Source organism: Oryctolagus cuniculus (genome assembly GCF_964237555.1).
Source record: "Oryctolagus cuniculus chromosome 16 unlocalized genomic scaffold, mOryCun1.1 SUPER_16_unloc_1, whole genome shotgun sequence".
NCBI classification, from domain to species: Eukaryota; Metazoa; Chordata; class Mammalia; order Lagomorpha; family Leporidae; genus Oryctolagus; species Oryctolagus cuniculus.
In genome coordinates, this window is record NW_027208201.1 from 4,257,545 (window position 1) to 4,283,637 (window position 26,093).

The 26,093-nt window shown below is 59.5% G+C and overlaps 2 protein-coding genes across 2 annotated transcripts in view; one reads left to right on the top strand and one right to left on the bottom strand.

Moving 5' to 3' along the window:
* Positions 1-24,492, bottom strand: part of FBN3 (fibrillin 3) — a 64,927-nt gene extending 40,435 nt beyond the window's left edge. The window contains 26 exon segments of the mRNA XM_051835504.2: positions 1,704-1,832; positions 2,205-2,330; positions 2,988-3,212; positions 4,262-4,387; positions 4,593-4,643; positions 4,755-4,892; positions 4,992-5,111; positions 7,564-7,689; positions 7,768-7,893; positions 9,308-9,361; positions 9,604-9,867; positions 10,062-10,184; positions 13,154-13,279; positions 13,598-13,717; positions 13,794-13,937; positions 16,156-16,326; positions 16,404-16,556; positions 19,661-19,786; positions 19,871-19,996; positions 20,088-20,285; positions 21,922-22,017; positions 22,136-22,231; positions 22,330-22,428; positions 22,764-22,846; positions 22,968-23,180; positions 24,324-24,492. Coding sequence (XP_051691464.2) covers positions 1,704-1,832; positions 2,205-2,330; positions 2,988-3,212; positions 4,262-4,387; positions 4,593-4,643; positions 4,755-4,892; positions 4,992-5,111; positions 7,564-7,689; positions 7,768-7,893; positions 9,308-9,361; positions 9,604-9,867; positions 10,062-10,184; positions 13,154-13,279; positions 13,598-13,717; positions 13,794-13,937; positions 16,156-16,326; positions 16,404-16,556; positions 19,661-19,786; positions 19,871-19,996; positions 20,088-20,285; positions 21,922-22,017; positions 22,136-22,231; positions 22,330-22,428; positions 22,764-22,846; positions 22,968-23,164 — 3,343 coding nt within the window. The 5' untranslated portion in view covers positions 23,165-23,180; positions 24,324-24,492.
* HNRNPM (heterogeneous nuclear ribonucleoprotein M) overlaps positions 22,538-26,093 on the top strand; it is a 245,919-nt gene continuing 242,363 nt past the window's right edge. Inside the window, exon 1 of the mRNA XM_070067544.1 lies at positions 22,538-22,544. The gene's annotated coding sequence lies outside the window, so the exon portion shown is untranslated. The remainder of the gene's footprint in view (positions 22,545-26,093) is intronic.

The following is a 26,093-nucleotide window of genomic DNA, read 5'->3' on the forward strand; positions in this document are numbered from 1 at the left end:
CGGGGGTGAAGCCAGGACTACCCGGAGGCTCAGGCCTCAGACCACCCAGCGCACTGCAATGGGGACCCAGAGGAGCGGGCACAGATGGGAAAGGGATTCTCAGTAGTATCAGGGACCACGAGCCAGGAGTCAGCGTCAGACACACTGGGAGGCCGGGGCTCAGTGCCACCCGGCAGCCTCATCACCGTCCTCTTCTCGATCCAGCCACATGCAGCTTCATCAGCCCAGCCCACCCCAGGGCCTTTGCACATGCTGCTCCCACCTCCCACCTGCTCTTCCAACCTCTCTGCCCGCCATGGATTCCCACTGTTCTCTTGGCTGCCTCTGAAGCCCTACGGGCCACATGTCCCCTCAGCAATTCTGCACTTGCTCAGAGACTTATTTTGCCAAGGTCAGTCTCCCCAAGAGTCTGTGAGCCTCCAGAAGATAGTGCCTCGTGCTCCAGCCCCTAGCTCAGTAGAGGCCCACGAAGTAGTCATCAAATGAATCTTAGTGCAGGATCGAGGCGGGTGGGCACTGCAGTACAGTGGGTCAGGCTGCCACCTGTGCCACCAGCGTGTCATGTAAGTGCCAGTTGGAGTCCCGGCCGCTCCACTTCTGATCCAGCTCCCTACTAATGCACCTGGGAAAGCAGCAAAAGATGGCCCAAGTGCTTGGGTCCCTGCCACCCACGTAGGAGACCTGGATAAAGTTCCAGGCTTCTAGACTCAGTCTGACTCAGCTTTCTGGGGAGTGAACCAGCTCGCTCTCTCTTTCTCTCTGTCTTTCAAATAAAGTAACTTTTTTTTTTTTTTTTTGACAGGCAGAGTGGACAGTGAGAGAGAGAGAGACAGAGAGAAAGGTCTTCCTTTTGCCGTTGGTTCACCCTCCAATGGCCGCCGCGGCCGGTGCGCTGCGGCCGGCGCACCGCGCTGATCCGATGGCAGGAGCCAGGAGCCAGGTGCTTTTCCTGGTCTCCCATGGGGTGCAGGGCCCAAGCACCTGGGCCATCCTCCACTGCACTCCCTGGCCACAGCAGAGAGCTGGCCATGGAAGAGGGGCAACCGGGACAGAATCCGGCGCCCCGACCGGGACTAGAACCCGGTGTGCCGGCGCCGCTAGGCGGAGGATTAGCCTAGTGAGCCGCGGCGCCGGCCCTTTTTTTTAAAAAAAGTGTAGGATGGGACATGAGCTCTCTCTCTCTCTCTTCGTAACATTTATTTATTTGAAAAGCAGAGTTACAGAAAGGGAGAGGGAGGGAGAGAGAAAGCGCTTCCATGAGTTGGTTCACTCCTTAGATGGCCACAATGGCTGGGGCTGGACCAGGCGGAAGTGAGGAGTTAATTCCCGATCTCTCACATGGGTGCATGGGCCCAAGCACTTGGGCCATCATCTGTTGCTTTTCCCAGGCCATTAGCAGGGAGCTGGATTGGAAGTGGAGCAGCTGGGACTTGAACCGGTGCCCATACAGAATGCTAGCACTGGGCTTTACCCACTACGCCACAATGCTGGCTCTGTGGGAAGCTTCTTAAATGCCCCCTTCCTCAGGTTTCTCTCTGGGGCCTTGCCTTCTCAAGTGGCCGGCCACTCCCAGATCCCTGGCCCTAGGTGACATCATATGCCCCCCCCCACACTTGCTGTGTCTCAGCTCCTCCCCAGGCCCATCCCCGCCACAGGCACCCTGTCTGCTGCACTGGCCACACCCTCACCCCAAGGCATCCTACCCATGCAGCTCTTCATCATCCCAGGGCCGCTGGCGTAGCCACGGAAGCACTCGCACTGGAAGCTGCCCAGGGTGTTGACACAGGTGCCCTGGCCGCAGAGGTCAGGAGAGATGCGGCACTCTTCAATGTCTGTGGGGGAGGAGGCACGGGCTAGGGTCCAGCGTGCGCCACCAGGGGGCATAAATCAGGGTCGGGGGATACATTGGAGCAGAAATGAGGGGGATGCAGGCCAAGGGGGAGCCCCCTGGCTGTGGGCAAGAGGTGGTGCGGGACAGGGTCTCCATGCCTCTACCTGCAGGGACCACACAGGAGTCCCAAGAGCCTGAACCACACTGGGAAAACTGAGATGCCCTAAATGAGCAAGTGCACAAGGTTTCTTCATAGGCCAGCGGTCACTGTTGCCAGCCCCTCCTTTTAAAGATGTGGTCACTACAGCCCAGAGAGGGCAATGGCCCTTCCTGGGTCACACAGCACACAGGCAGACGGAGGTGGGGCACCCACCTGTGCAGTTCCTCTCCTGGGCATCCAGGGCGAAGCCCCCGGCGCAGGAGCAGCGGAAGCTGCCCGCTGTGTTGCGGCAGGTGCCGTGCACACAGAGGCTGGGGAAGGCCTTGCACTCGTTCACATCTGGGTTGGAGGGGTTGGGAGAGGGGCATAATGAAATCATCATCAGTTATCAGCCAAGCCACCCTGAAGCCCTAAACCAGGGGCATAGAATCTTTTCTCTGCCGAGGGCCACTTGTGTATTTACAACATCATTCACTAAAATGTAGGGGCCACAGCTTTTGAGACACCCATATCCCATATCACAGTGCAGGTTCCAGTCTTGGCTACTCCACATCCAATCCAGCTCCCTGCTTATGCACCTGGGAAAGCAGCACAAGATGGCCCAAGTGCTTGGGCCCCTGTACTCATGTGGGAGACCCGGATGGAGTTCCAGGTTCCTGGCCCAGCCCTGGCTGTTGTGGCCGTTTGGGGATTGAACCAATGCACAGATCTGTCTCTCTCACTTCTGTCTCTCCCTCTCTCTCTCTCCCTCTGTGTCACTCTGCTTTTCAAATAAATAAATCTTTTTAAAAGATTAGTCTGCTACATATTCATTGTATTTCAAGTGCGGCCTGCGATTGCCTTGGCAAGGCCAGACCAAGAGATTTCACGGAGGCTGGAAGTCCCCCAAGTCCCTTCTCCAAAACACGTGTCCCAGCTCCAGGCCTTGACCAGCACTGGCCACGTCCCCCCGACCCCCACCTGCCGTCCTACAGGCTCCCCGCCCCCCAGCCATACCTTTGTAGAAAGGCTGCCCGGACAGGTAGTCATGGCTGGCAAAGCCCAGCCCCCATGGGCACAGGCTGGCGAACTCCGGGGAGTCGGGTTGCGGGCAGGCCTCGCAGCCGGCACCCCAGGCAGCACCCACGGAGCAGCAGCACGCGTCCATCCGGAACCTGCCAGGCACGCGGGCCCCACACTCGTCCTCGTCCCAGCGCAGGTAACACGACTCCAGCCTGACATCTGCAGACAGCCAAGGTCAGTGTGTCCCACGCCCCCGCTGTGGCATGGACGCTGCCTGAGGTCGAAGCTCCCCTTACTGAGCTCCGATGCCATCCCAGAGTAGCACGCCAAGAATAATACAAGGGGACATCACAGAGTTCCCAGGGAAAACACACATAGGGGCCAGCTCGAGGGGCAGAGGGTTAAGCCGCCACCTAAGATGCTGGCAACCCATACAGGCGCCAGATCCACTTCCAGCCACTCCATTTCCCATCCAGCTCCCTGCTGATGAGCCTGGGAAGGTGGTGGAAGATGGCACAAGTGCTGGGGCCCCTGCCACCCACATGGGAGACCCGGAGGAAGCTCCTGGCTCCTGGTTTTGGCCTGCCCCAGCCCCGGCCATTGTGGGCATCCAGGGAGCAGGTGTTTGATCTAGATTGGAGGTCCCTGCAGCCCACCTGGGACTGCCTGGGCTCCATACCCAGCTCCTGCTCTGACTCCAGCTTCCCGCAAATGCGGACCTGGGAGGCAGCAGGTGATGGCTCAGATAATTGGATCCCTGCCACCACATGGGAGACCTGGATTGTATTCCTGACCCTGGCCCCGCCCCAGCCCCATTGCAGGTGTTTGGGCAATGAACCAACACATGGGAGCTCTCTCTCTCTGCCTCCCAAGTAAAAAATTTTAATAAGAAAAAATATGAACAGATAGAAAGGATTAACAGTAATGTTTTCCAGCACATTGACATGACCACAATTTACAATTTGTATTTCAAAAGAACTAGAAGATTCCACATATGGGATGGATAAACGCTGGAGCCAGAAATGCTAATTACCCTGAATTGATGGCTACACACTGCACCCGTGTATCCAATGATCCTACTGTACCGCCCAAATATCTATAAATGTTATGTGTCAATCAGAAAGTTCTTCAAAAGAAACAGGGCAGTTAATGTTTTGGGGGAGGAATCACAAAAGCTAATGCTTTTGACCCGAGGTGGGCAGAGGTGGGGAGGGGGAGGGAAGAAGGAAGAAGAGGAGAGTCCATCTGGGGCCTTGGACGGGACTCACCCACGCACAGCCGGCCCGCAGCGTCCAGCGTCAGGCCCTGGGGACACTCGCAGCGGAAGGAGCCGACGGTGTTGAGGCAGCGTCCGTTGGCACAGACGCCGGGGAAGGACTCACACTCGTTCACATCTGGGTAGGGCGAGGTTAAGTGGAGGGAGCGGGGCTGGGGTGTCCCAGGTCTGGGAGGGCACAGGCCAGCCACAGCCTAGGAAGGCGGGGGGCGTGGCCAGGACTGCAGGGAGGGGCGACTTCTGTCTCCTTCGCCAAAGGCTCCGGGGAGGGGCCCCAGCATCACCTGGGACGTGCACCTGCCCCTGTGCAGGTAGGGAGTTACCTTCGCAGGTGAGACCGTCCACGCGGGCAAAGCCACGGGCACAGGCAGGGTCTGTAGTTGGGAGAACGAAGTGTGGAGCAGAGAGTCATTGTCGCCACGCAGCCCTAGCAGGCACCGCTTCCCATAGTGGCCCGGCCAGGAAGGCCCAGAGAAGGACGTTACCCATAGCGCAGGGCTCGCAGGGGCTCCCCCAGGCGGCCCCGAGGGTGGCGCAACACTCGGACCGCAGAGTCGCCCCCTGCAGGTTCGCCTCGCAGCGGCCGTCCTCGATCTTCAGCCAGCAGGTACCCCTGGTGCTGTCTGCCGGGGAGAGGGCTGGAGATGAGTCCCGTGGCTCACCTGCGTGGCTCACACCTGCGCCCGCACCCGCAGACGCCCGGGCCCCGTTACTTCTCTCACCTAGGCACACGGTCCGGGAGGGTCCCAGTCGGCTTCCGGGGGCGCATTCGCAGGTGTAGGAGCCGGCCAGGTTCAGGCATGCGCCATTCACACACGGGCTGGACAAACACTCGTCGATGTCTGCGGGGAACAACAAACCCCGCCCCGTCCCCCGCAACCGAGTGCTGAGCTGTGCGGGAGGAGCCCCCACCTGACCAGGGCCGCCTCCTTCTCAGGGGCTGCAGCAGCCGGCGGCATGGGAGTGCGCCCAGGTGCACCTGCTCATGGGCAGGAGACAGGAAAGACCGAGTGCCTGCTCTCACCTTCTGTACAGCACACAACACTGCCCATTTCTCCAAGGCCAGCTGGGAGTCTTTTAATTCGGTTCAATCCTGAAGCTATCTCCCTGGAGGCAGCCAGACCCCACAGGTGAAGGGTGCAGCCCCCACACTTCAGCTACCCACTGAAAATCTGAATCTCTAGAGATTCAGAGTTGGCTAGAAATTGGGGGTTCTTGGCTGGACATCTGCACAGCAGTGAAGCCCTGGCTTGGGAGAGCCCACATTCCACGCCAGAGTGCCTGGCGTCTCCTCCTGCTCCCTCTGATGTGCACCCTGGGAGGCAGCAATGATGGCGCAACTGCTGGAGTCCCTGCCACTCACATGGGAGACCCGGATGGAGCTCCCAGCTCCTGGCTTTGGCCTGGCCCAGACCTGGCTGTTGTCGTGGGCATTTGGGGAGTGAACGAGCAGATGGGAGCTCTGTCTGTCTGTCTCTGTGTCCCTTTGCCTTTCAAATAATTTTTGTTTAAAAAAAAATGGAGAGAAATTGGGAGTTTCCACAATCCTCTTCTCAGGTTTAATCACTTGCTGGAGCTGTTCCCAGGACTCAGTGAAACACACCTGGCTTGCACTGACTTCATTGTCATCAAGGATTTTTTTTAAAAAAGATTTTTTAAGAAAGGCAGAGTTACACACACACACACACACACACACAGAGGGAGAGGCAGAGAAAGAGAGAGGTCTTCCATCCGCTGGTTCACTCCCCAGATGACCGCAACGGCCAGAGCTGAGCCAAGCAGAAACCAGGAGCTTCATCCCACCCAGTCTCCCGCATAGGTGCAGGGGCCTAAGGACTTGGGCCATCCTCCACTGCTTTCCCAGGCACATTAGCAGGAAGCTGGATCAGAAGTGGAGCAGCCGAGACCCGAACCAGCGCCCATATAGGATGCCAGTGCTGTGGGTGGTGGCTTTACCTGCTCCGGCCTCTGTTATCAAGTATATATTACAAAGGCTGCAGATGGGGGTCAGGGGTTGTGGCACATCAGGCTAAGCTACCACCTGCAGCACTGCCTTCCCATAACAGCACTGGCTCGAGCCCTGGCTGCTCCACTTCCAAGCCAGCTCCCTGCTAATGTGCTTGGAAAAGCAATGGAAGATGGAGCTCCAGGCTCCTGGCTTTGGCCTGACCCAGCCCCCACTGTTGCAGCCATTTGGGTAGTGACCAGTGGATAAAAGGTCTCTCTCTCTTTCTCTCTCTCCCTCCATCATTCTGCCTTTCAAATAAATTAATAAATCTAAAAAAAAAAAAAAAACCCAAACACAGAGAAGGGATGCAGATAATTGCTCAGGTGGGAGAGATGCATCAAGTGACATCTCAGGGCACACCCGGGGGCCTCAGCCACGGGGCACTTCCGCTAGTGCAGGAGCTGGAAGCTCTCAGAGCCTTCCATGTCAGAGGTTTTTCTTGGGGGCTCCAGCACCCAAGCACGGTTGGTGACAAAGCCATTTTCCCAGAAGATGGGGCAGGAGGGTGTGAGCCCAGAGTCCAAGCTTCTATTCAAGGCTTGGTCCGACTGAAGCCACCAAAGAGGCACCTTGTTAGAACGAAAGACATTCCAATCCCCCAGGAAATTCAGAGCCGGGGCCAGAGAACAGACCTGAGAACAGAGGATGCTCCTAGACCCTCCACGGCCCAGAAGATTACAAGGGCATTAGGAGCTCGGTGTCGGGGACTGGACAGAAAGGCTCAGGGATACACTAGTTATTCTCAGGCAGAAAAGCCGAGGCTCAGGGTGCCATGAGCATGCGCAGTGGAGCACAGTGACTCCGAGGGGCTGTGGCACAGGCGAGGGTAAGAGTGAGACCTGGAGGGAGACTGCAGAAGGGCCCTGTGCAGCATGCATCTGAGTACGTGATTCTCACAGCTTGCGTTCTGCATGTGCACACGCCATGTAAGGCACACGTGAGTGTGCACCAGCACACGCAAAGCACCTGAGCATGTATGTGTGCATACTGCATGCACTGCGCATGTCTGAGCATGTATATTTCTGTGTGTGCACACACAGCATGTACATGTCTGTGTATACATGCATACTACACACATTGTGCATATCTGATTATGTATGCACATCCTTGTGTGCACACAGCAATGCAGTGAGGAAGCATCTGAGCATGTATGTGTGCATACTACATGCACGGTGCATGCCTGAGCACGTGGGTCTCTGCAAACGTGCAGCACGCATGTCTCTGTATGTGCGTGCACCACAGGCGTCCAGCATGTGGCTGCACGACCCTTGTGTTGCACCCTGTACCTTCACAGGCCTCTGTGTCCTGCTGGAAGCCGTAGCCCTGGGGGCAGGAGCAGCTGTAGCTGCCGGGGCTGTTCTGGCACCACCCGTTGTCACACAGGAGGCGGTTGAGGGCACATTCGTCCACGTCTGCAGGGTGCAGGAGGGAGAGAGGGGTGAGGGTGTGCTGCGGGCGAGGCCCGTCCCGCTGCCCGCTGGCACGCTCACCTCTGCAGTCCTGCCCTGTGGCACCCGCCTGGTACCCCGGGTTGCAGATGCAGCGGTAGCTGCCCCGAAGGTTCTCGCACGTGCCGTTGGTGCAGATCTCGGGGTCCAGGGCACACTCGTCGATGTCTGCAGTAGCAGGACAGAGGAGGGTGTCAGCAGGCCACAGCTCCAGCCCAGTCCCTGCCCCCAGTTCTCCCTAAACATTTGGGACTGGGGCATTCTTGATGAAGGAGCCTGTCCTGTGTGGAGCAGCGCCCCCAGGCTGCAGCCGTGAGAAGACAGCAGCCCACCCCCCACCTGATACTTCCACGCGTTCCCTGGGGGTCAGAACTGTCCCCAGACATTTGCACATCCAAGGATTCAACCACCACAGATGCAAATACTTTGGGGAGGGAAATTTGGTGCAGTGGCTAACGTGTCACATCCCCTGTCAGAGTGCCTCGGTTCAAGCCCCAGCTCCACTCCCTTTTTTTTTTTTTTAAGATTTATTTATTTGAAAGAGTTACACAGAGAGAGGCGAGGCACAGAGAGAGAGAGAGAAAGAGAGAGAGAGAGAGAGATCTTCCATCTGCTGGTTCATTCGTCAATTGGCCGCAACAGCCGGAGCTGTGCTGATCCGAAGCCAGGAGCCAGCAGCTTCCTCCGGGTCTCCCACACGGGGGCAGGGGCCCAAGGATTTGGGCCATCTTCTACTGCTTTCCTAGGCCATAGCAGAGAGCTGTGTCGGAAGTGGAACAGCGGAGTCTCGAACTGGTGCCCATATGGGATGCTGGCGCTGCACGCCAGGGCATTAACCCATTGTGCCACAGCGTCGGCCCCCAGCTCCACTCCTGCTAATGGGAAGCAGCAGTGATGGCTCAGGTTCTCAGGTGGGAGACCCAGATTGATCCCTGGCTCCAGTCCTGGCCACTGGGGGCATTTGGGGAGTGAACCAGCAGATGAGAGATCTTTGTCTCAAATATATATATATATATGTATAATTTATTTATTTATTTATTTATTTTGACAGGCAGAGTGGACAGTGAGAGAGAGAGACAGAGAGAAAGGTCTTCCTTTTGCCATTGGTTCACCCTCCAATGGCCACCACGGCCGGCACGCTGCGGCCGGCGCACCGTGCTGATCCGATGGCAGGAGCCAGGTACTTATCCTGGTCTCCCATGCGGTGCAGGGCCCAAGCACCCGGGCCATCCTCCACTGCACTCCCTGGCCACAGCAGAGAGCTGGCCTGGAAGGGGGGCAACCGGGACAGAATCCGGCGCCCCGACCGGGACTAGAACCTGGTGTGCCGGCGCCGCAAGGTGGAGGATTAGCCTAGTGAGCTACGGCGCCAGCAAATAAAAAAAATATATAATTTAAAAACATAAATATTTAATTTTTTTCTAAAAGGAGCTTGATCTTGGGCTCCTGGCTTCAGGACAGCCAGAGTTTGCGTTGCTGAAGCCGACCAGGCAGCGCACCCAATTTCTAACCACAGCCCCGCCCCTCCCGCAGCTCTAGGGCAGCGGTGTGCTGCTGGCCCCAGTGTGTAGGGCCCACTTACCTCGACCGTCGGCGGTGATGCCGAGACCACTGGTGCAGAGAGCCTGGAACTCAGCTGCAGGTGGGAGAGAGCAGAGAGAGAGAGAGACGGGTTGGGGCCCTGGCTGGTTTGGGAAGTCGGAGCCACGGCCAAGGGCCTGGACGATCGCCTGTGACCACAAAGCACCTGCCTTCCCCCATGGGGGGAGCAGCCCCCAGCAGAGAGAAGCCCCCACTCCTTGAGCACCCCCCACACACACACAGGAACCCCACCCGACGTCACCTTTTATCCGCAGAAGCGAGGAGGTGAACACTCACCGGAGTCCTTGGCAGGGCAGAGCTGGCACGGCTGCCCGAATCCATGGTCCGGGCTGGAGCAGCAGCACTCGGATCTGGTGACCGCGCCGGGAAGGGGGCGGGTGCAGGAGCCGCCGTAGCAGGTACTGCGCATGTGTGTGTCCAGGCACATTCGGCCGCCAGCGCCCACCTCCAGCCCCGGGGGGCACTGGCAGCGGAAGGAGCCCTCCGTGTTGACACAGCGGCCGTTCACGCAGATGCCAGGGGTCTGGCACTCGTCGAGGTCTGCGGGGGGCCCAGGTGCCACCTGGTGGGCCCCGCCCTCCGGCTCACCCACTTTCCCATCGGCCCAACGTCCACCCTGCCTCTCCCCCAGCCTTTCCTTCCCCCCTCCTTTTCCTCTCCCCTGCTCCTTCCCTCTGGCCTTCTCTTCTCCCCGCCCCCTCCTCTTCCCTCCAGGGCCCAGGGTCCGGCCTCACCCACGCAGTAGCGGCCACTGGGCGCCAGCAGGAAGCCGGCTTTGCACACACACGTGAAGCCGCCGGCCTCGTTGACGCACTCGCCGTTGAGGCACACGGTGCTGGCCGCACACTCGTTGTGGTCTGGGGACATGGGGAGAGGCTGGGTCCAGGCCAGGGCCACGCCGGGCCAGCATCACCTGCTGGGCTGGCCCCTCCCTCTCGCTTGCCCCCAAGGCTGAGCCCCTGGAAGCCCACCCTGATAGGACGGTCGCTGGCTCAGTCCTCCTTCTGGGTGTCTGCAGGGGGTTGGTTCCACGGAACTCTGCAGATGCTTAAGTCCCTTATTTAAAATGGGGGCAGGATTGGGCATTTAGCTCAGTGGCTAGCACTCCAGTTAAGATCCTGCGTCTCAGAAGCCAGTGCTGTGGCCCAGTGGGTGAAGCCGCCACCTGCAGTGCCAGCAACCCATAGGGGTGCCAGTTGGAGCCCTGGCTGCTCCATTTCTTATTCAGCTCCTTGCTAATGGGCCTGGGAAGACAGCACAAGATGTCCCATATCCTTGGGCCCCTGCAACCATATGGGAAACCCAGATAGAGTTCCAGGCTCCTGGTTTGGCCTGGCCTAGCCCTGTCTGCTGTAGCCATTTGGGGAGTGAACCAGTGGAGAGAAAACACTCTCTCTCTCTCTCTCTCTCTCTGCCTTTCAAATCTCTTTAAAAAAAAAAAAAGTCCATTAACTTATGAATGAATAAACACAATGTAGTCTATCCAGGTAGTGGAATAGTACTTGGCCATGAAAAATGAACAAGGTACTGACCCATAGCACAACATGGCTGGACCCTGAGGACATGGTGCCAAGGTAAAGAAGCCAGACACAAAAGACCACACAGTGTGTGATTTCATTTATAGGTGAATTAGCCCAGTGGGATTAGGTCTGGGGGAGGAAGGCAGATTATAGAGGAACTGAGTGGAGAAGAGGTTCCTTTCTCTCTCTCTCTCTCTCTCTTTCTTAAGATTTATCTATTTATTTGAAAGGCAGAGTTACAGAGAGGCTGAGGGATGGGGAGAGGGAGAGAGAGAGACAGAGAGAGAGATTTAAAAGTCTTCCATCTGCTGGTTCACTCCCCCAAATGGTTGCAACTGCTGGAGCTGGGCTGATCCAAAGCCAGGAGCTTCTTCCAGGTCTCCCACATGGGTGCAAGGGCCCAAATGCTTGGCCCATCTTCAGCTGCTTTTCCAGGCACATTAGCAGGGAGTTGAATCGGAAGGGGAGCAGGTGGGATTTGAACTGGTGACTATATGGGATGCCAGGCACTGCAAATGGAGGCTTTACCCATTATGCCACAGCGCCAGCCCCAAGTGAGGTTCATTTCTGAGATGATAAAGACTTCCCAACTTTGACTCAGTGATGCTTGTACAACCCTATGCACCTACTTTAAAAGCATCAAATCATATGCTTGAAACAGTTTCTTTTATGGGTTGTGAACGGATTTCAAAAAACATGGGCAGGGCTGGCACTGTGGCATGGCAAGTTAAGCTGTCACTTACAATGCTGGCATCCCATGAGTGCTGGTTCAAGTCCCCGCTGTTCTGCTTCCAGTCCAGCTCCCTGTTAATGTGCCCAGGAAAGCAGTGGAAGATGGCCCAAGTTCTTGGGTCCCTGCCACCCCCATGGGAGACCTGGATGGAGTTCTGGGAACCTGGCTTACCCTAGGCCATTGTGGCCATTTGGAGAGTGAACCAGCATATGGAAGATCTCTCTCTCTCCCCTTCTCTATCACTCTGCCTTTCAACTAATAAATATATCTTTTAAAGACATGTCTACATGAAAATAAACTTATCTTTCAATTCCATTTTCCATGAATTTTTGGAAGCACCTCTGTATATGAATCAAGATGCTAAAAAAAGTTCTTTGAAGGCTGGTGCCACGGCTCACTAGGCTAATCCTCTTCCTTGCGGCACCGGCACACCAGGTTCTAGTCCCGGTCGGGGCGCCAGATTCTGTCCCGGTTGCCCCTCTTCCAGGCCAGCTCTCTGCTGTGGCCAGAGAGTGCAGTGGAGGATGGCCCAGGTCCTTGGGCCCTGCACCCCATGGGAGACCAGGAGAAGTACCTGGCTCCTGCCATCGGATCAGCGCGGTGCGCCGGCCGCAGCGCTCCTGCTGCGGCGGCCATTGGAGGGTGAACCAATGGCAAAAAGGAAGACCTTTCTCTCTGTCTCTCTCTCTCTCTCTCACTGTCCACTCTGCCTGACCAAAAAAAAAAAAAAAAAGTTCTTTGAAAATGAACAGATGGAGGTCAGCACTGTGGTGCAGTGGGTTAACACCCTGGCCTGAAGTGCCGGCATCCCATATGGGCGCCGGTTTGAGTCCTAGTTGCTCCACTTCCAATCCAGCTCTCTGCTATGGCCTGGGAAAGCAGTAGAAGATGGCCCAAGCCCTCGGGCCCCTGCACCAGCTGGGGAGACCCAGAAGAAGCTCCTGGCTCCTGCCTTCCGCTTGGTGCTATTGCAGCCAATTGGGGAGTGAACCAGAGGATGGAAGACCTCTCTCTCTCTCTGTCTCTGTCTCTCTCTTTCTGCCTCTCCTCTCTCTGTGCAACTGACTTTCAAATAAATAAATCTTAAAAAAAAAAAAAGAAAAAAGAAAATGAACAGACGGAGAAATACCCTTTCATGTAAGCGAAATTTGAAAGGCAGATCTCAGCCTAGGAAGAAGAGGGCCCAGAGGTCCCCACAGGCAGTGGCCACGGGAGCCAAACCCATACCCCACCCCCACCCCATGGGGAGTGTGAAGGCATGAAGGCCAGTGTTCTCCCAGGGCCCACTGCACCCTCAGTGTCCAGCCTGTTTTGGGTCCACCTTGGGCCAGGACAAAGACCCTTAATCAAGGCCTAGATCAGGATGTTGTTAATGGTGTGGTCTTGCTCAAAAGACCTGTTTCCTTGGCTACGTGGACTGAACTCAGGAAGGAGGGAATGAAGGAGTGAGTGTGTGTTGGGGGGTGCACAGGGGACAGGTGGGGGTCTCAGGTGAGCTGAGCAGGATGAAGAGTTAGGGTGTCCCTCCATGGCAGCTGCAGGGGCCCAGAAGCCCTGCCCACCCCCAACTCACCCACACAGCTCTTGCCATCGGGGCCCAGCTCAAAGCCTGCGTTGCAGACACACTGGAAGCTGCCCTCTGTGTTGACACAGCGGCCCAGGGGGCAAAGGCCACCGCTGATGAGACACTCGTCCACATCTGTGGGGAGGGAGGTGGGCAGTCAGGAAGCGGCCTCCTGCCCCTGGCTGTGTCCCCCACCCCTTTACTCCTCATTCTTGGATGGATGAATGGATGGATGGATAAATGGATGTGTGGATGGATGGATGGATGGATGGATAGAAGGATGACTGTGTAGATGAGTGGATAGTGGATGGGTAGATGGACAGATGATCAGATGGAGGCATGGATGGATGGGTGGGTGCATAGATAATGGATGGATTCACAGTTAGGTAGATAGATGAACAATCAGAATGGATGGATGGAAGGATGGATGCATGGATGGTTGGATAGCCATACCCAGGCATGCCTGCTTGGTGAGCGTGGCCTGGAAGCCCTCGTGGCATCGGCAGTGGTAGGAGCCGGGGGTGTTGACGCAGTCTCCATGGTGGCAAGGGCCGCTGGTACACTCATCCACATCTGGGGGCAGCGCGACCCTGAGCCCGGGCCCAGCAAGGCAGGCACGCCCACCGCACTCCACCCAGCCGCCACTCACCGATGCACTCGCCGCGCACATCCTGGGCGTAGCCCGCATGGCACTCACAGCGGTAGCTGGACGAAGTGGGCAGGCAGCGGCCATGGAGGCACAGGTTGGTGAAGTGTCGGCAGATGTTGATGGTCTGGTTCAGAGCTACTGTGCCTGTGGGAGGGGCCAGTGGGACTGCCTGCACACCCAGCCTGGGCTTCACTGCTGGCCCTGACAGCCCCCTGAGGCTGGGACTCTGCCTGGCTCACAACCCACCTCCAGTTCAGATCTCCACCCTGGACTCAGCCCCTCACTGTGGGGCCAGACTCCCTTCCCAGGCATAAACACCCACCTCCCTGACTCAGACTTGAAGAAGCCCAGTCTCTGAGGCTCAGCTTGGATTCCCCACTCAACAACCCTGACCTTGAGGTCCAGATCCCCAGTCTCCCCCAACCCAGCCTGTTGTCAGCACAGCAGCCCCTCGGGGTCTACAGGGGGCTTGGTTCCAGGACCCGCCGTGGCTGCCAAACCCCTTGGATGCTCAAGTTACTCAGAAAATGCCATAGTATTTGCACAAGGGGAACTTCAAAGAGTTCATGGTTGGGACCGGAACTGTGGCATAGCAGGTTAAGCCTCCACCTGCAACCCCAGCATCCCATATGGGCGCCAGTTTGAGTCCCAGCTACTCCACTTCCAATCCGGCTCTCTGCTAATGCACCTGGGAAAGCAGCAGAAGATGCCCCAAGTGCTTGGACCCTTGCACCCATGAGGGAGACCCAGAAGAAGCTCCAGGCTCTTGGCTTCAGCCTGGCCAACCCCTGGCCATTGTGGCCATTTGGGGAGTGAACCAGTGGATGGAAGACATCTCATTCTCTGTCTCTGCCTTTCATTTTTTTCTTTTCTTTCTTTCTTTCTTTCTTTCTTTCTTTCTTTCTTTCTTTCTTTCTTTCTTTCTTTCTTTTTTTTTTTTTGACAAGCAGAGTGGACAGGGAGAGAGAGAGAGACAGAGAGAAAGGTCTTCCTTTTGCCATTGGTTCACCCTCCAATGGCTGCCGCAGCTGGCGCGCTGCGGCCGGCGCACCATGCTGATCCGATGGCAGGAGCCAGGTGCTTCTCCTGGTCTCCCATGCGGGTGCAGGGCCCAAGCACATGGGCCATCCTCCACTGCCTTCCTGGGCCACAGCAGAGAGCTGGCCTGGAAGAGGGGCAACCGGGACAGAATCCGGCACCCCAACCGGGACTAGAACCCGGTGTGCCGGCGCCGCTAGGTGGAGGATTAGCCTAGTGAGCCGCGGCGCTGGCTGTCTCTGCCTTTCAAATAAATTTTTTAAAAAAGTTTCAAGTTCATGGAAAAAAGGAACTAAAAGAGAAGTTTGGGGTGGGCATTTGGCACAGTGGTTAAGATGCTGCTTGGGGGGCTGGCGCTGTGACATAATGGGTAAAGCCAATGCCTGCAGTGCCGGCATACTGTGGGTGCCAGTTCGATTCCAGCTGCTCCACTTCCAATCCAGCTCTCTTGCTATGGCCTGGGAAAGCAGCAGAAGATGGCCCAAGTGCTTGGGCTCCTGCACCCACGTGGGAGACCTAGAAAAAGCTCCAGGCTCCTGGCTTTGGATCAGCTCAGCTCCAGCTATTGCGGCCATTTGGGGGAGTGAACCAGCAGATGGAAGACCTCTGTCTCTCCCTGTCTCTCTGCTTCTGCCTGTCTGTAACCCTGCCTTTTAAATAAATAAATAAATCTTTTAAAAAAGATGCTGTTCGGGATGCCCACACCACATATCAGAGGACCAGGGTTCAAGTCCCAGCTCTGCCCTTGATCCCAGCTCCCCGCTGATGCATACCTTGGGGGGCAGCAGTGATGGCTCAAGTGCGTGGGTCCCTGCCGCCCACAGCGGGGACCCAGATTGAGTCCCAGCCTCTTGGTTTCATCAGGACCAGCACTAGCCCTTGTGGGTGTTTGAAAAATAACTGAGCAGATGGAACGTGTGTGTGTGCGTCTGCGTGTGCGTGTGTGTCACTCTGCCTTTTGGATAAATAAATCTTAAAAAAATAAAAGATGTAATAAATTATTCAGCCACCAAAAATACCCAGCACAGTGTCAAGACGACATAAACAGCTATTCTACTGGGCTGCTTAGGGAACCGCATACAAGGAAAAAAGTCTGTACGTGCTCAATTCATACGTAATTCTTCCTTCAAGTATTTTCCATTCATGGCAGGCTGAATCCAGGGCCCTGAACCCCATGGACACGAAGGCCTGACTGTGCTGTCAGCTGAACTCTCCAGGCAGGGACACCCCCACCACCACCAAAGCCAAGACCTCCCACCCCCACTCAGGGCTCTGGCCCCAGCCCCTGGTTTTGGACCCCTCCTGCCCATGTCCAGGGCCTCACCAATGCTGGAGCTGCCAGGACCCAGCCTGGGGACCACGTGTCCATTGGAGCCCTGGGGCCTGGGTCGTGCTGGCCCCAGAGCAGGTCCGAATGCACTGAGTCTGAAGCCTGGGAGGCCGGAGTGGGAAGGCGGCAGTGGGAGCCCCTGGACGCACAGCCGTTGGAACTCATCTGCAAGGAACAGCATTTGAGGCCAGGCCCCTGGGCCTGCCCTGGGGTCCAGTCCAAAGCCTGGCGCCTTCACTCACCAGAGCCCCGTGGAGGACACAGCTCAGGGGCCGGGCCAGCTGCCCAGCACCTGCCCCTGTCACAGCAGCACTGCCTGTGCGTGGAGTGGCCGCCGAGGTCTCCGGCACAGTGGCCTCCAATGACCATCAAGAAGCAGGTGCCGACCCGGCGATCTGCAATGGGGAGGAAGGGTTGGGCTTTAGTTTTCAGACCTGGATCCAAATGCCAGCTGTGGGTGGGCATTCGGCACAATGATTATGATGTTACCGGAGACAGCTGCAGCTTGGAGTGCTTGGGTTCGAGTCCCAGCTCCCCTCCTGATTCCAGCTCTGTGCTAATGCATACCCTGGGAGGCAGCAGGTGAGGGCTCAAGTATTTGGGTCCCTGCCACCCAAACGGGAGACCAGGTTGACTTCTCTGCTCCTGGCTTCCGCCTGGCCCAGCCCTGGCCCCAGCTGTTGTGGGTATTTGGGGAGCGCACCAGTAGATGGAAGACGTCTATCTCTCTGCCTTTTTCTTTTTAAGATTAATTTATTTATTGGAAAGGCAGAGTTTTACAAAGGTAGAGACAGATACAGAGATCTTCTGTCTGCTGGTTCATTCCCCAAATAGCCACAATAATCAGAGCTGGACCACATCAAATCCAGTAGCCAAGAACTCCACCCCGGTCTTCCATGTTGGTGGCAGGGGCCCAAGTACTTGGGCCATCGGCTGCTGCTTTCCCAGGCACTTTAGTGTGGGGAGCAATCCGGACTGGACTAAGTTACTGAAATTAAGACTTATTCTGTGCATCTGCTCTCCCACAATGTGGCGCTGGGAGAGAAGTAAACAGCTTCCGCACAGCTGCCTCCAGTTCAACCAATTAACTGTAGGACTTGCTCCTGATTGGAGAGCAGCGTACTCGGCGTGTGGGCAGCCGAGTTAGGATTGGCGGAGGAGGACTATAAAGGAGGAGAGAGACGGCATGCACCAGGAACATCTATGGGGAACATCTAAGGGAACCCGTGCAGCCCCCGAGAAGAGCCGGCCGGCGGTGTGCCGCTCCCCTGCGGAAGTGGGGAATGCGGCCAGGGGGAACTGCCCTTCCACGGAGGTGGAGGGGATAGTAGCCAACCCGGGAAGAACCAGCAGAGAACCCGGGGAGGGCCGAGCGGACGAAAGAACAGCGCAGGGTCCTGTGTCGTTCCTCCACGAAGAGGGGGAGCGACATAATGGTGCCGTGACTCGGATATGAAGCCTAGGCAGGGCTTAGTGTCGTTCCTCCATGAAGAGGGGGAGCGACATTTAGCAGGAAGCTGGATTGGAAGTAGAGCAGCCGGGGACTCAAATCGGCACTCATATGGGACACTGGTGTCACAGGTGGTGGCTTAACCCGCTGCACCACAATGCCAGCCCCTACCTGCCTTTCAAATAAAAAAAAAAATTAAACCCCACAACCCATACACCATTAGCACCAGTAGTGCCTGCATGGTGGGTCTCCTCTCTCTGCAACTCAGTTTTCACATCCATGGAGTGGGGACGCTCCGAGCAGCACCTCATCTCAGGAGAGTGGTGCCTGTTACTGGGAGATTGAACTGGCTGAGAATCTGAAACGGGCCCCAAGGAGCACAGTGGTGCAGCCACAGCCACGGCTCCTGGGGAGACCGAGGCAGAGGGTCCCCAGGCCTGGGAGAGCCATGGACGTGCAGGCCCTGGAATCTGACAGCTTTACCGGGTGATGGGACGTTTCCACTATGGATACAAAGAGTGCATTTTTAGATCTAAAGACCCAGACATCTTGGCCCCAGTACAGCAGTTGAGAAACCCCTCTCACTCTGACACAAATGTTTCCACTTTCCCAGTGCACCTGGGCACCCCCACCCCCACCCCCACCAGGCCTGCCCAGACCTGGAGAGGTCAGCAGAGTTCAAGGTCAGGGTCATCTCACTGCTGCAGTGAGAAGAGGAGCAGGTGCATCTCAGGTGGGGGAGGTGGGGACAGCCCAGGGTTTTGATGCAAACAATAACCAGTGTTGCATTAGGCGCCCACCGTGGCCAGGCCCCGATCTGTGGCCCAGCAGGAAACCCCCTGCCCCCTGTGCACATGTATTGAGCACCCACTGTATGCCAGCCATCCGCAGGCCACTGCCCCAACTGTACCTCATTCAGCCCTGGGACACCAAGAGGTAGGGACCGCCCCACTCCCCACCTCACAGCTGAGGCACAGAGTGGTCCCTTTGCCCAAGGTCACACAGCCCAGGGCGCAGCTCAGCTGGATTCAAAGCCCATGTTTGGGGACCTCACTCGGTTCACACGCAGGCACTGCTCTTCAGAAGCCAGGAAAGGCCCCCATGGTTGGGGGTGGAGCATGATGGCCTCGGAGGTGGAGCCCTACAAAGATGCCCAGGGCCCTGCCCCACCCCCACCAGTGTCCATGTCTCTGGTCTGACGACCAGCTCATCAAGATAGCAGGATGAGGGGTGGGTGCCTGGAGAGTGAACAGTCCCCTGACGGGCCAGGCGGCGCACGGGTGCTGGGGAGGTGGGGGTCTGCAGGAGGGTGCGCAGCCAGGGTCGGGTACAGCCCAGAGACCTCCACCCCCAACCCCGGCTGGGAGAATGATCGGCTTGGACTGTCGAGCTGCCTCAAGTGAACCTGCTTTATCTGGGCCTCAATTTCCCCATCTCAAAAATGCGGTGGAGGGAGGAGGCACAGAAACACTGGGAGGGCTGCGGAGGACAATGGGCAAGAGAGCATTGAGATAGAAGGTGGAGGATGGGGACAGACCATCGAGATGAAAGCTAGAGAGTCGGGGGGGCATCGAGATGAAAGCTAGAGTGTCGGGGGCATAGAGATGAAAGCTAGAGGGTCAGAGTGGGGGCATCGAGATGAAAGTTAGAGAGGCGGGGAGCATAGAGATGCAAGCTAGAGGGTCAGAGTGGGGGCATCGAGATGAAAGCTAGAGAGGCGGGGGGGCGCATAGAGATGCAAGCTAGAGGGTCAGGGGCTGCGGCCTGTGAGCCAGACCCGCTTAGCCTGAGGTGTGGGGGGGCGAGAGAGTGGAGTCGAGCGGCTAAGCCAGGAGCCCAGAGCGCTTGGGGGCCGAGATGGGGGAGGTTGAAGGGGCTCCCCCATGGGGGTTCACAACAGCGCAGAGGCTGATGGGAAGGGAGCCAGCATGTCAGAAGGGATGGAAACGGGGGTCCAGGAAGGCCGAGTCGTAGAAACTGGAGGGCTTAGAGGGGCCTAGAGGCCTGGGTGGGACAGGGCGTGGCTCCGGCCGCCTCAGCCCTGCTCACCCTGGCAGCGGCTGCCGTCCAGGCTGCTGGTGAAGCCGCGGGGACAGAGGCACACGAAGCTCCCGACCGTGTTGGCGCAGTCGCCGCCGGCGCAGGGGCTCGGGCGGCTGAGGCATTCGTCCAGATCTGCGAAGACGCAGAGGGTTAACGGAGCCTGGATCACCGTGGTGGAGGTGAGCCCCCGCCGCGCCGCGCCTCGCCGCCGCCCACCTTCACACGTGGTGCCGCCGTCGTCCAGCCGGTGTCCGGCCGGGCAGCGGCACTCGAAGGAGCCCACAGTGTTGAGGCAGCTGCCGCCCCGGCACAAGCCCGGCACGGCCCGGCACTCGTCCACATCTGCAAGGGGGTGAGAGGCCCGTCCTGGGAAGGAACCAAAGCCGCGACGGGCGGCCGGCTCCGCCCTGGCTCCCCAGCCCCCACGACTCACCCTGGCAGGCCCCGGTGTGGATGTTGGGGATGAAGCCGCGGCGGCAGGGGTGCGGCTGTGCAGGGCAGGGCTCACACGGGAGGCCCCAGGCCCGGCCCACCGTGGCACAGCAGAGCGCCTTGGTGCACGGGAAGCCGGTCAGCTGCTGCTGGCACCGCTCAGCGCCCACCTGGCCAAAGCAGGGCCCAGTCCGGTAGTCTGCGGAGCACACAGAGGCCGGCGGCTGCCCGTGGGCCTCCTCCGCTCCGGGGGCCCCGGCACCAGCACCCCAACCCGTTCTCTGACTCTTGCTGAGTCGAATGTCTTCTCTTCCCGGCCCTACTTACCGAACTCTTATTCACCCTTCAAAACCCACATTTTTCAGAGCAGTGGCTGAACCAGCCCCGAGAGGGAGGCCAAGACCTCTGAGGCCCACAGAGGTCAGGGCAGGTCGGGACCCCATCTCAGGCACCCCTCCCCTCAAGCCTGAGCACAGACCCACAGCGGGCACGCCCAGGAGGGACCCGCCATCTGCCTCTGAATGTCCTGGGCCCGGAACCCCAATGACGCCCAGGGCCCAGCCCAAGGTGGCTATGCAGGAGCCCAGATGTGGTGACTTCCTGTCTCCACCCTCCAGATGTTTCCAATAGAGGAGCCAGCCAGGAAGCCACAGCCACCCCCACCCCAGGCCCCCCTGAGACCCCTGGAGGTGTGGCTGCCCCAGGCCCCCAGCCCTGGCCCGATCCAGGGTCCTCACTGTCAGACCCACCCACATTTCCGGAATCTCACCCTCGTGCAGCCCGAAGCCCCTCCTGGCTGCCCCCACCCCTACCCCGGCAGCCCCCAGCCCCTCCCAGCTATTCCGGCTCCCACTGGCTTCAGCCACAATGCAGGCGTCAGCCCCAGGGAGCTGCTACCAGGGGCCTTGTAGCTTCCCGGGCCATGCTGGGCTCTGTGAGGCCACCCGCCTGGGGACATCTCCCGTCCCCAGGCTCCCGCAGTCTTCTGCTTCTCCCCGGGGAGCCTCGGCCAACAGCAAGTTCAGGGTCGTCCCCTCCCTGCCCCCGCCTCTACCTTCCAGGCCAGACTGGGGGCTTGTCCTCGACTCCCTCCCAACACCCAGGCTCTGGAACAGCATCGCGTCCACCATGGAGTTTTGCCCCCAGCCCCTCAGCAGCTGAGCCCGCCCCCCTCAGTCTGTGGGACCTGTGTAAGGGGGAGGGGTCCTGGCACCGTGGTACAGCGGGTGTAGCCGCTGCCTGCTAAGCCGGCATCCTGTGTGGGCGTCGTTTGGAGCGCTGACTACTTCTGGTGCACTCCTGCTAACGGCCTGGGAAAGCCCGAGTCTTGCCCCTGCCACCCATGTGTGAGACCCAGGTTCAAGTCCCATCTCCTGGCTTTGGCCTGGCCTTTTCGGCCATTTGGGGAGTGAACCCGTGGACGGAAGATTCTGGTCTGTCTCCCCTTTCTCTCTGTAACATCTTTCCATCTCATGCGCTCCTGCCTATCTTGCGAGAGTCAGCTGAGAAGTCCCCTCCTCCAGGAAGCCCTCCCTGATGGCCTTCCCTGGAGCCCATGGCTTCCCCGTGTCACTGCATTGACCTCCCTGGGTTCCCATTTTCTGCTTCTAGCTTCTTCCCCGCCCTGCCCCTCACCCAAGCAGATACATCCTCTCTCTTTCCAGTCTGGTTCCAACCGGGGGCCCTCACTCGGAGCCAGTGAGCAACAGATGTTTGGGAGAACGGGTGAGCAGATGAAGAGCTGTCCTCAGCCTGCCCCGCAGCAGGAAGGAGGCCAGCTGGACTCTCTCGGGGCCTGGCCTTGTCCCCACCCCCACCCAGTGCTCCCTCGGTACCTCGCTCGCACTGAGGGCCCCTGAAGCCATACACGCAGGAGCAGTGGTTGGGCCCGATGCAGCGGCCCCTGTTGTGGCAGCCATGGTCGCAGACGGCTGTGGAGGAGACAGAGAGTGGTGGCTGCAGGTGCCTGGGCGAGCCTGTCCCAGCCGGCACTCCCCACACCCCTGATGAGCTAGGAGTCGCCTCCCCGGGCCCCCAGGGGGTACTCACGCTGCCCGCACACGGTGCCTGTGTAGCCGCGGGGGCACAGGCACGACTCCCCCTGACAGCTGGCCCCGTTCATGCAGCTCACGCTGCACCCCGAGCCTGAGGAGGGGGCGGGGGGGGGCGCATGGTGAGGGGGAGGCGGGCCCCGCGTGGCGGGCAGAAGCAGCCCAGCGGCTGGAGACCCGCGACCTGCTCACCTCGGCTCACCCCGCAGCTGGGGGCCAGCGTCCCGTCGGCGCAGGCGCACACGTTGGGCTGGGAGCAGAAGCCCTCGCCACAGGGGTGCCTGCAGACGGCTGCACAGGGAGCGCCCGGCGGTCATGCCCGGCTGGGCGCTGCGGGCCGCCCACTTCCCCGCCTCGCTCAGGCACGCGCACGCATGCACGCACAGCCCTGTCTGCAGGGGATGTGCCTGCCAGGGAGAGGGTCAGAGGGGCTGGGGGCTGTGGGGCATGACCTTAGATTCCAGAGAGAGAGAGACTCACATAGGCACAGGTGACCTGGGAGCCAGCGGACAAAGCTCAGGGCACTCTGGGGTTCTGCCAGGGAGCCCTGGCCAAGTGCACGTATCGACTTGTGGACAGGGCCCCTACCTGCGACCCCCTCCCCCGCCAGGAGGCGCCGCACTCACGCACGACACACTGGCTCCTGCCAGGCAGCGTCCTCCAGCCCGGGCAGCAGTAGGCGTGGAAGCGGGAGCCACATACGTTGGCCCTTGAGGGACAGCGGGATGTGGCTGGTGAGCCCCTGCCCGCTGTCCATCTCCTGGCCCCAGGACAGCGCCTCCCTAGCCCACACCCCCAGCGGGGGCCTCAGTCCCCCGGGGACCACGCACCCCTGCAAGGGGCCCGGGCTGCTGCGCCTCTGTACTTGTCCAGGAGCTGCAGGCCCCGGGGCCCGGTCCCAGCGGCCTCGGCCGCCCACCACGCACGACAGGACCGTCCACGCCAGCAGGAGCCGAGCCAGGGGGCTTCGGGCTGCTGGGAGAGCTCCGACTCCTGTCCCTGCCCGGCGTGGACCCTGCAGAGTCATGACTGTGCCTGGGGGGCTGTGGAGAGGAGGTGGAATCAGCTCCAGTGGACACCCGCCCCCGGCCAGGGGTCCCCACAGAACTGGGCCGGGGAGCAGGTGCCGGTCAGGGCAGGCTTCTCGGAGCAGGGTGTGGTGGAGGGGCTGTAGTGGGCGGACTGTGTGGGGGCCACTGAGGGGGCTTGGGTGGGAGGGAATGGGCGTTAGAAGGGGTGGGGGGAGGCGGGAGTGGATGTCCTGGCAGGGGCGTGAGAGCCACTGAACTTCCCCTGTGGAGCCCAGGAGGGAAGGGGCGAGTGAAGGTGACGGCTGTCACCAGCGAGGGGCCAGAGGGAGGGGAGGCCAGGCAGAGGGGAGATGGGGCCCCCACCCACCCAGGCCAAGGCCGGGGCGCAGGTGTGGGAGCATCCTAAGGGCGAGGTGGGGTGGCCAACCAAGTGCTACCCGTCCCCCCTCCCCCCGTGCCTTTTTCGGGTACCGCTTTGCAGACCAGGGAGTAAAGTCACTGGACCTGGGGTCAGGGTGGCTGGAAGCAGGGAGTGAGCCCAACTAGGTGGTCCCAACCCTCACCCCGGGCCCCTCCCAGGGAGAGACCCTGGTCAACCTTGGAGGGTCCCCCCTGCTGGGGAGGGGCGCCCCCTTGCTCCCGAGTTGTGCCGGGGTCTGCAGGTTCTGCCTCCCACCCCGGCCTGCCTGGGGGGTGGGGAGGGGTCTCTGGCCGGGCCGGACCTGACTGACCTGGCTCCCCCCCACCCCCGCCCCCGCGCGCCCCTCTGCCTCAGCGAGCGGCGCGTCCGGAGTTTGTGAAATGAATGAGCGGGGAACCGCGCACCGCACGGGTGGCCAGCGAGGGATTCTGGGCTCGGCCGACGGGGAGGGGGCGCCGCGGGGCCCGCGAGCCGCGGTCTCCTCCGGACAGGGCCGAGCACGCGGGTTCCCGGGCCCGCCGCCAGCCTCGGCTCCGCCCTCACCTGCGACTCGGGGCCCCGGTTGAGCCCCTCCTGGCCCCGGCGCCTCGCGCCCCGCAGATGGCGGGGAGGGGAGGGGGTTGGGCCCGGGGCTTCCCGGCTGCGAACAAAGGAATCCCCTCCCCCTCCTCGCGGCCCTGCTCGCCCCCCTCCACCCCGCTCCCGCCCCGCCGCGGGGCCCGCGCCTCCCCTACCTGCCGGGCGGCGCGCGTGGAGGCGGGCACGGCGGACGGACGCGTGGGGCTCGGCGCTGCAGGGCTGGCTCCCGCGGCGCTGGGGGCCCCGGGGCCGGAGCGCAAGACCAAGCGGCCGACCCCGCCGCGCTCCCGGTCCAGAGCAGCCACGGGGGGCGGGTGGGGGCGGGAGGAGGCAAGGGGAGGGCGTGATCGTGGCTCCCGGGGCTGCGCGCTCGCGGGCGGACCGAGCAGGAGGGCGCCCCGAGGTGGGGCTCCGGATGGGTTGGGTGGACGCCCTGGACCCGGGCCGGGGCGGGGACACCGGGGCTTACCTGGGAGGCACTCCCCCGCCCTCGGGGCACGCAGGATTCCCAGGGCGACCGACTCACCTGGCGCCCGGAGACTAGGTTCTTGGGTCAACTGAGATTGGGGCGGGGGGGCTAAAGATGTAGGCAAAACAAAGAGAAGATGCGCCTCCCTGGGGAGCAGGCCTACGCTTTTTCAGGCTTACAAATGCCCAAGTTCCAGAATTTCAGGTCTGTCTGAGGCTCCCACCTGTCATGGGATTGATCCCGCCTTCCAGCCGGAATCTACACTGCCCCATGTCGAGGTGTCTCTACAGACGCCATCAGCGATCCTAACCCGGGAAGTCGGCTGTTACGCCACCAGGCAAACTCTTATGTGTCCAGCAAAGCCCGCTTTAAAAATTCCCCTCCACACCCCAAAGTATGAGTTCACTCTATCGAATTCCCAAAGCTGTGTGCTGAATGTGCGTCCGTTCACAGCATCTGAGAATGGAATAAACAAGCATGCAAGGGCACCTCAGGAAGTTCATGAATAAAAGAGTCTTTTTAAAGAAAATATATATTTTGGTGCAGAATAAACTAGTCTTTCCATAGCACACATTTCCCATGAGGTTTTTAGGACCTTGCATATGCCTGGATTTCCAGACGCGTTTTGCACCAAAATAAGCCGATCTTTGAATTCCATTTTCTTGAAGTCAGTGCCGGCTGGTGTTTCCCGGGTACTTCGGGCATGCCAGGTGTGGTTCTGAGAGTTCTGGCCTTGCATGTGATTCAATCACAAGAGAGGCCTGAGTGGACTGTACCCATTGTATAGATGAGCAAACTGAGGTGCGTAGAGGTGGCATAGTTTCTCTGGCTTCACAAAACTCACTGGCGGTGGAGCTGGAAATCAGACCCAGGTCTGTCTCTGCCAGGTAGATGGTCAGGTGAGCTGCTCGTCTTGTTCTAAAGAATGGAAAGGGGTCTGGGGAGAAGGCAGGGAGAGGGGCCCTCCCAGACAGGCTGCCCACACACCCCAGCTGGGAAGGTCTTAGCTCAGCCCTCAAAGGCTGGATCCCCAGAGCAGAGAAGGGGAGGGAGCCTTGTACCTGGGGATGGGGCACTGAGAGGCTGGGAAAGAGAAGGAACCAGAAAATAGGAGGGAAGAACGGTGGGTGGAGGAGACGGCCGGGGCACAGGCCTGGAGGTCGGAGAGTTAAGAGTGTGTGCAGGTTGTGACCCATGTGAGCACTGGCGGGAGTCCCGGCTGCTCCACTTCTGATCCAGCTCCCTGCTGATGCACCTATGGTTCCCGCATCCACGTGGGAGACGCGGAAGAAGCTCTGGGCTCATGGCTTCCGCCTAGCCTGAGCCTCGGTGTGGGGGCAGGGGTGCTGAGCTGGGGGAATAGGAAGTGTAGGCTGGCTTCAGGGACCTCTTCTCTCCCCAGGGAGCAGGGAGCAGGGTCACATGGGAGGGGGTGGGGGAAGGTGAGGGAGGGAAC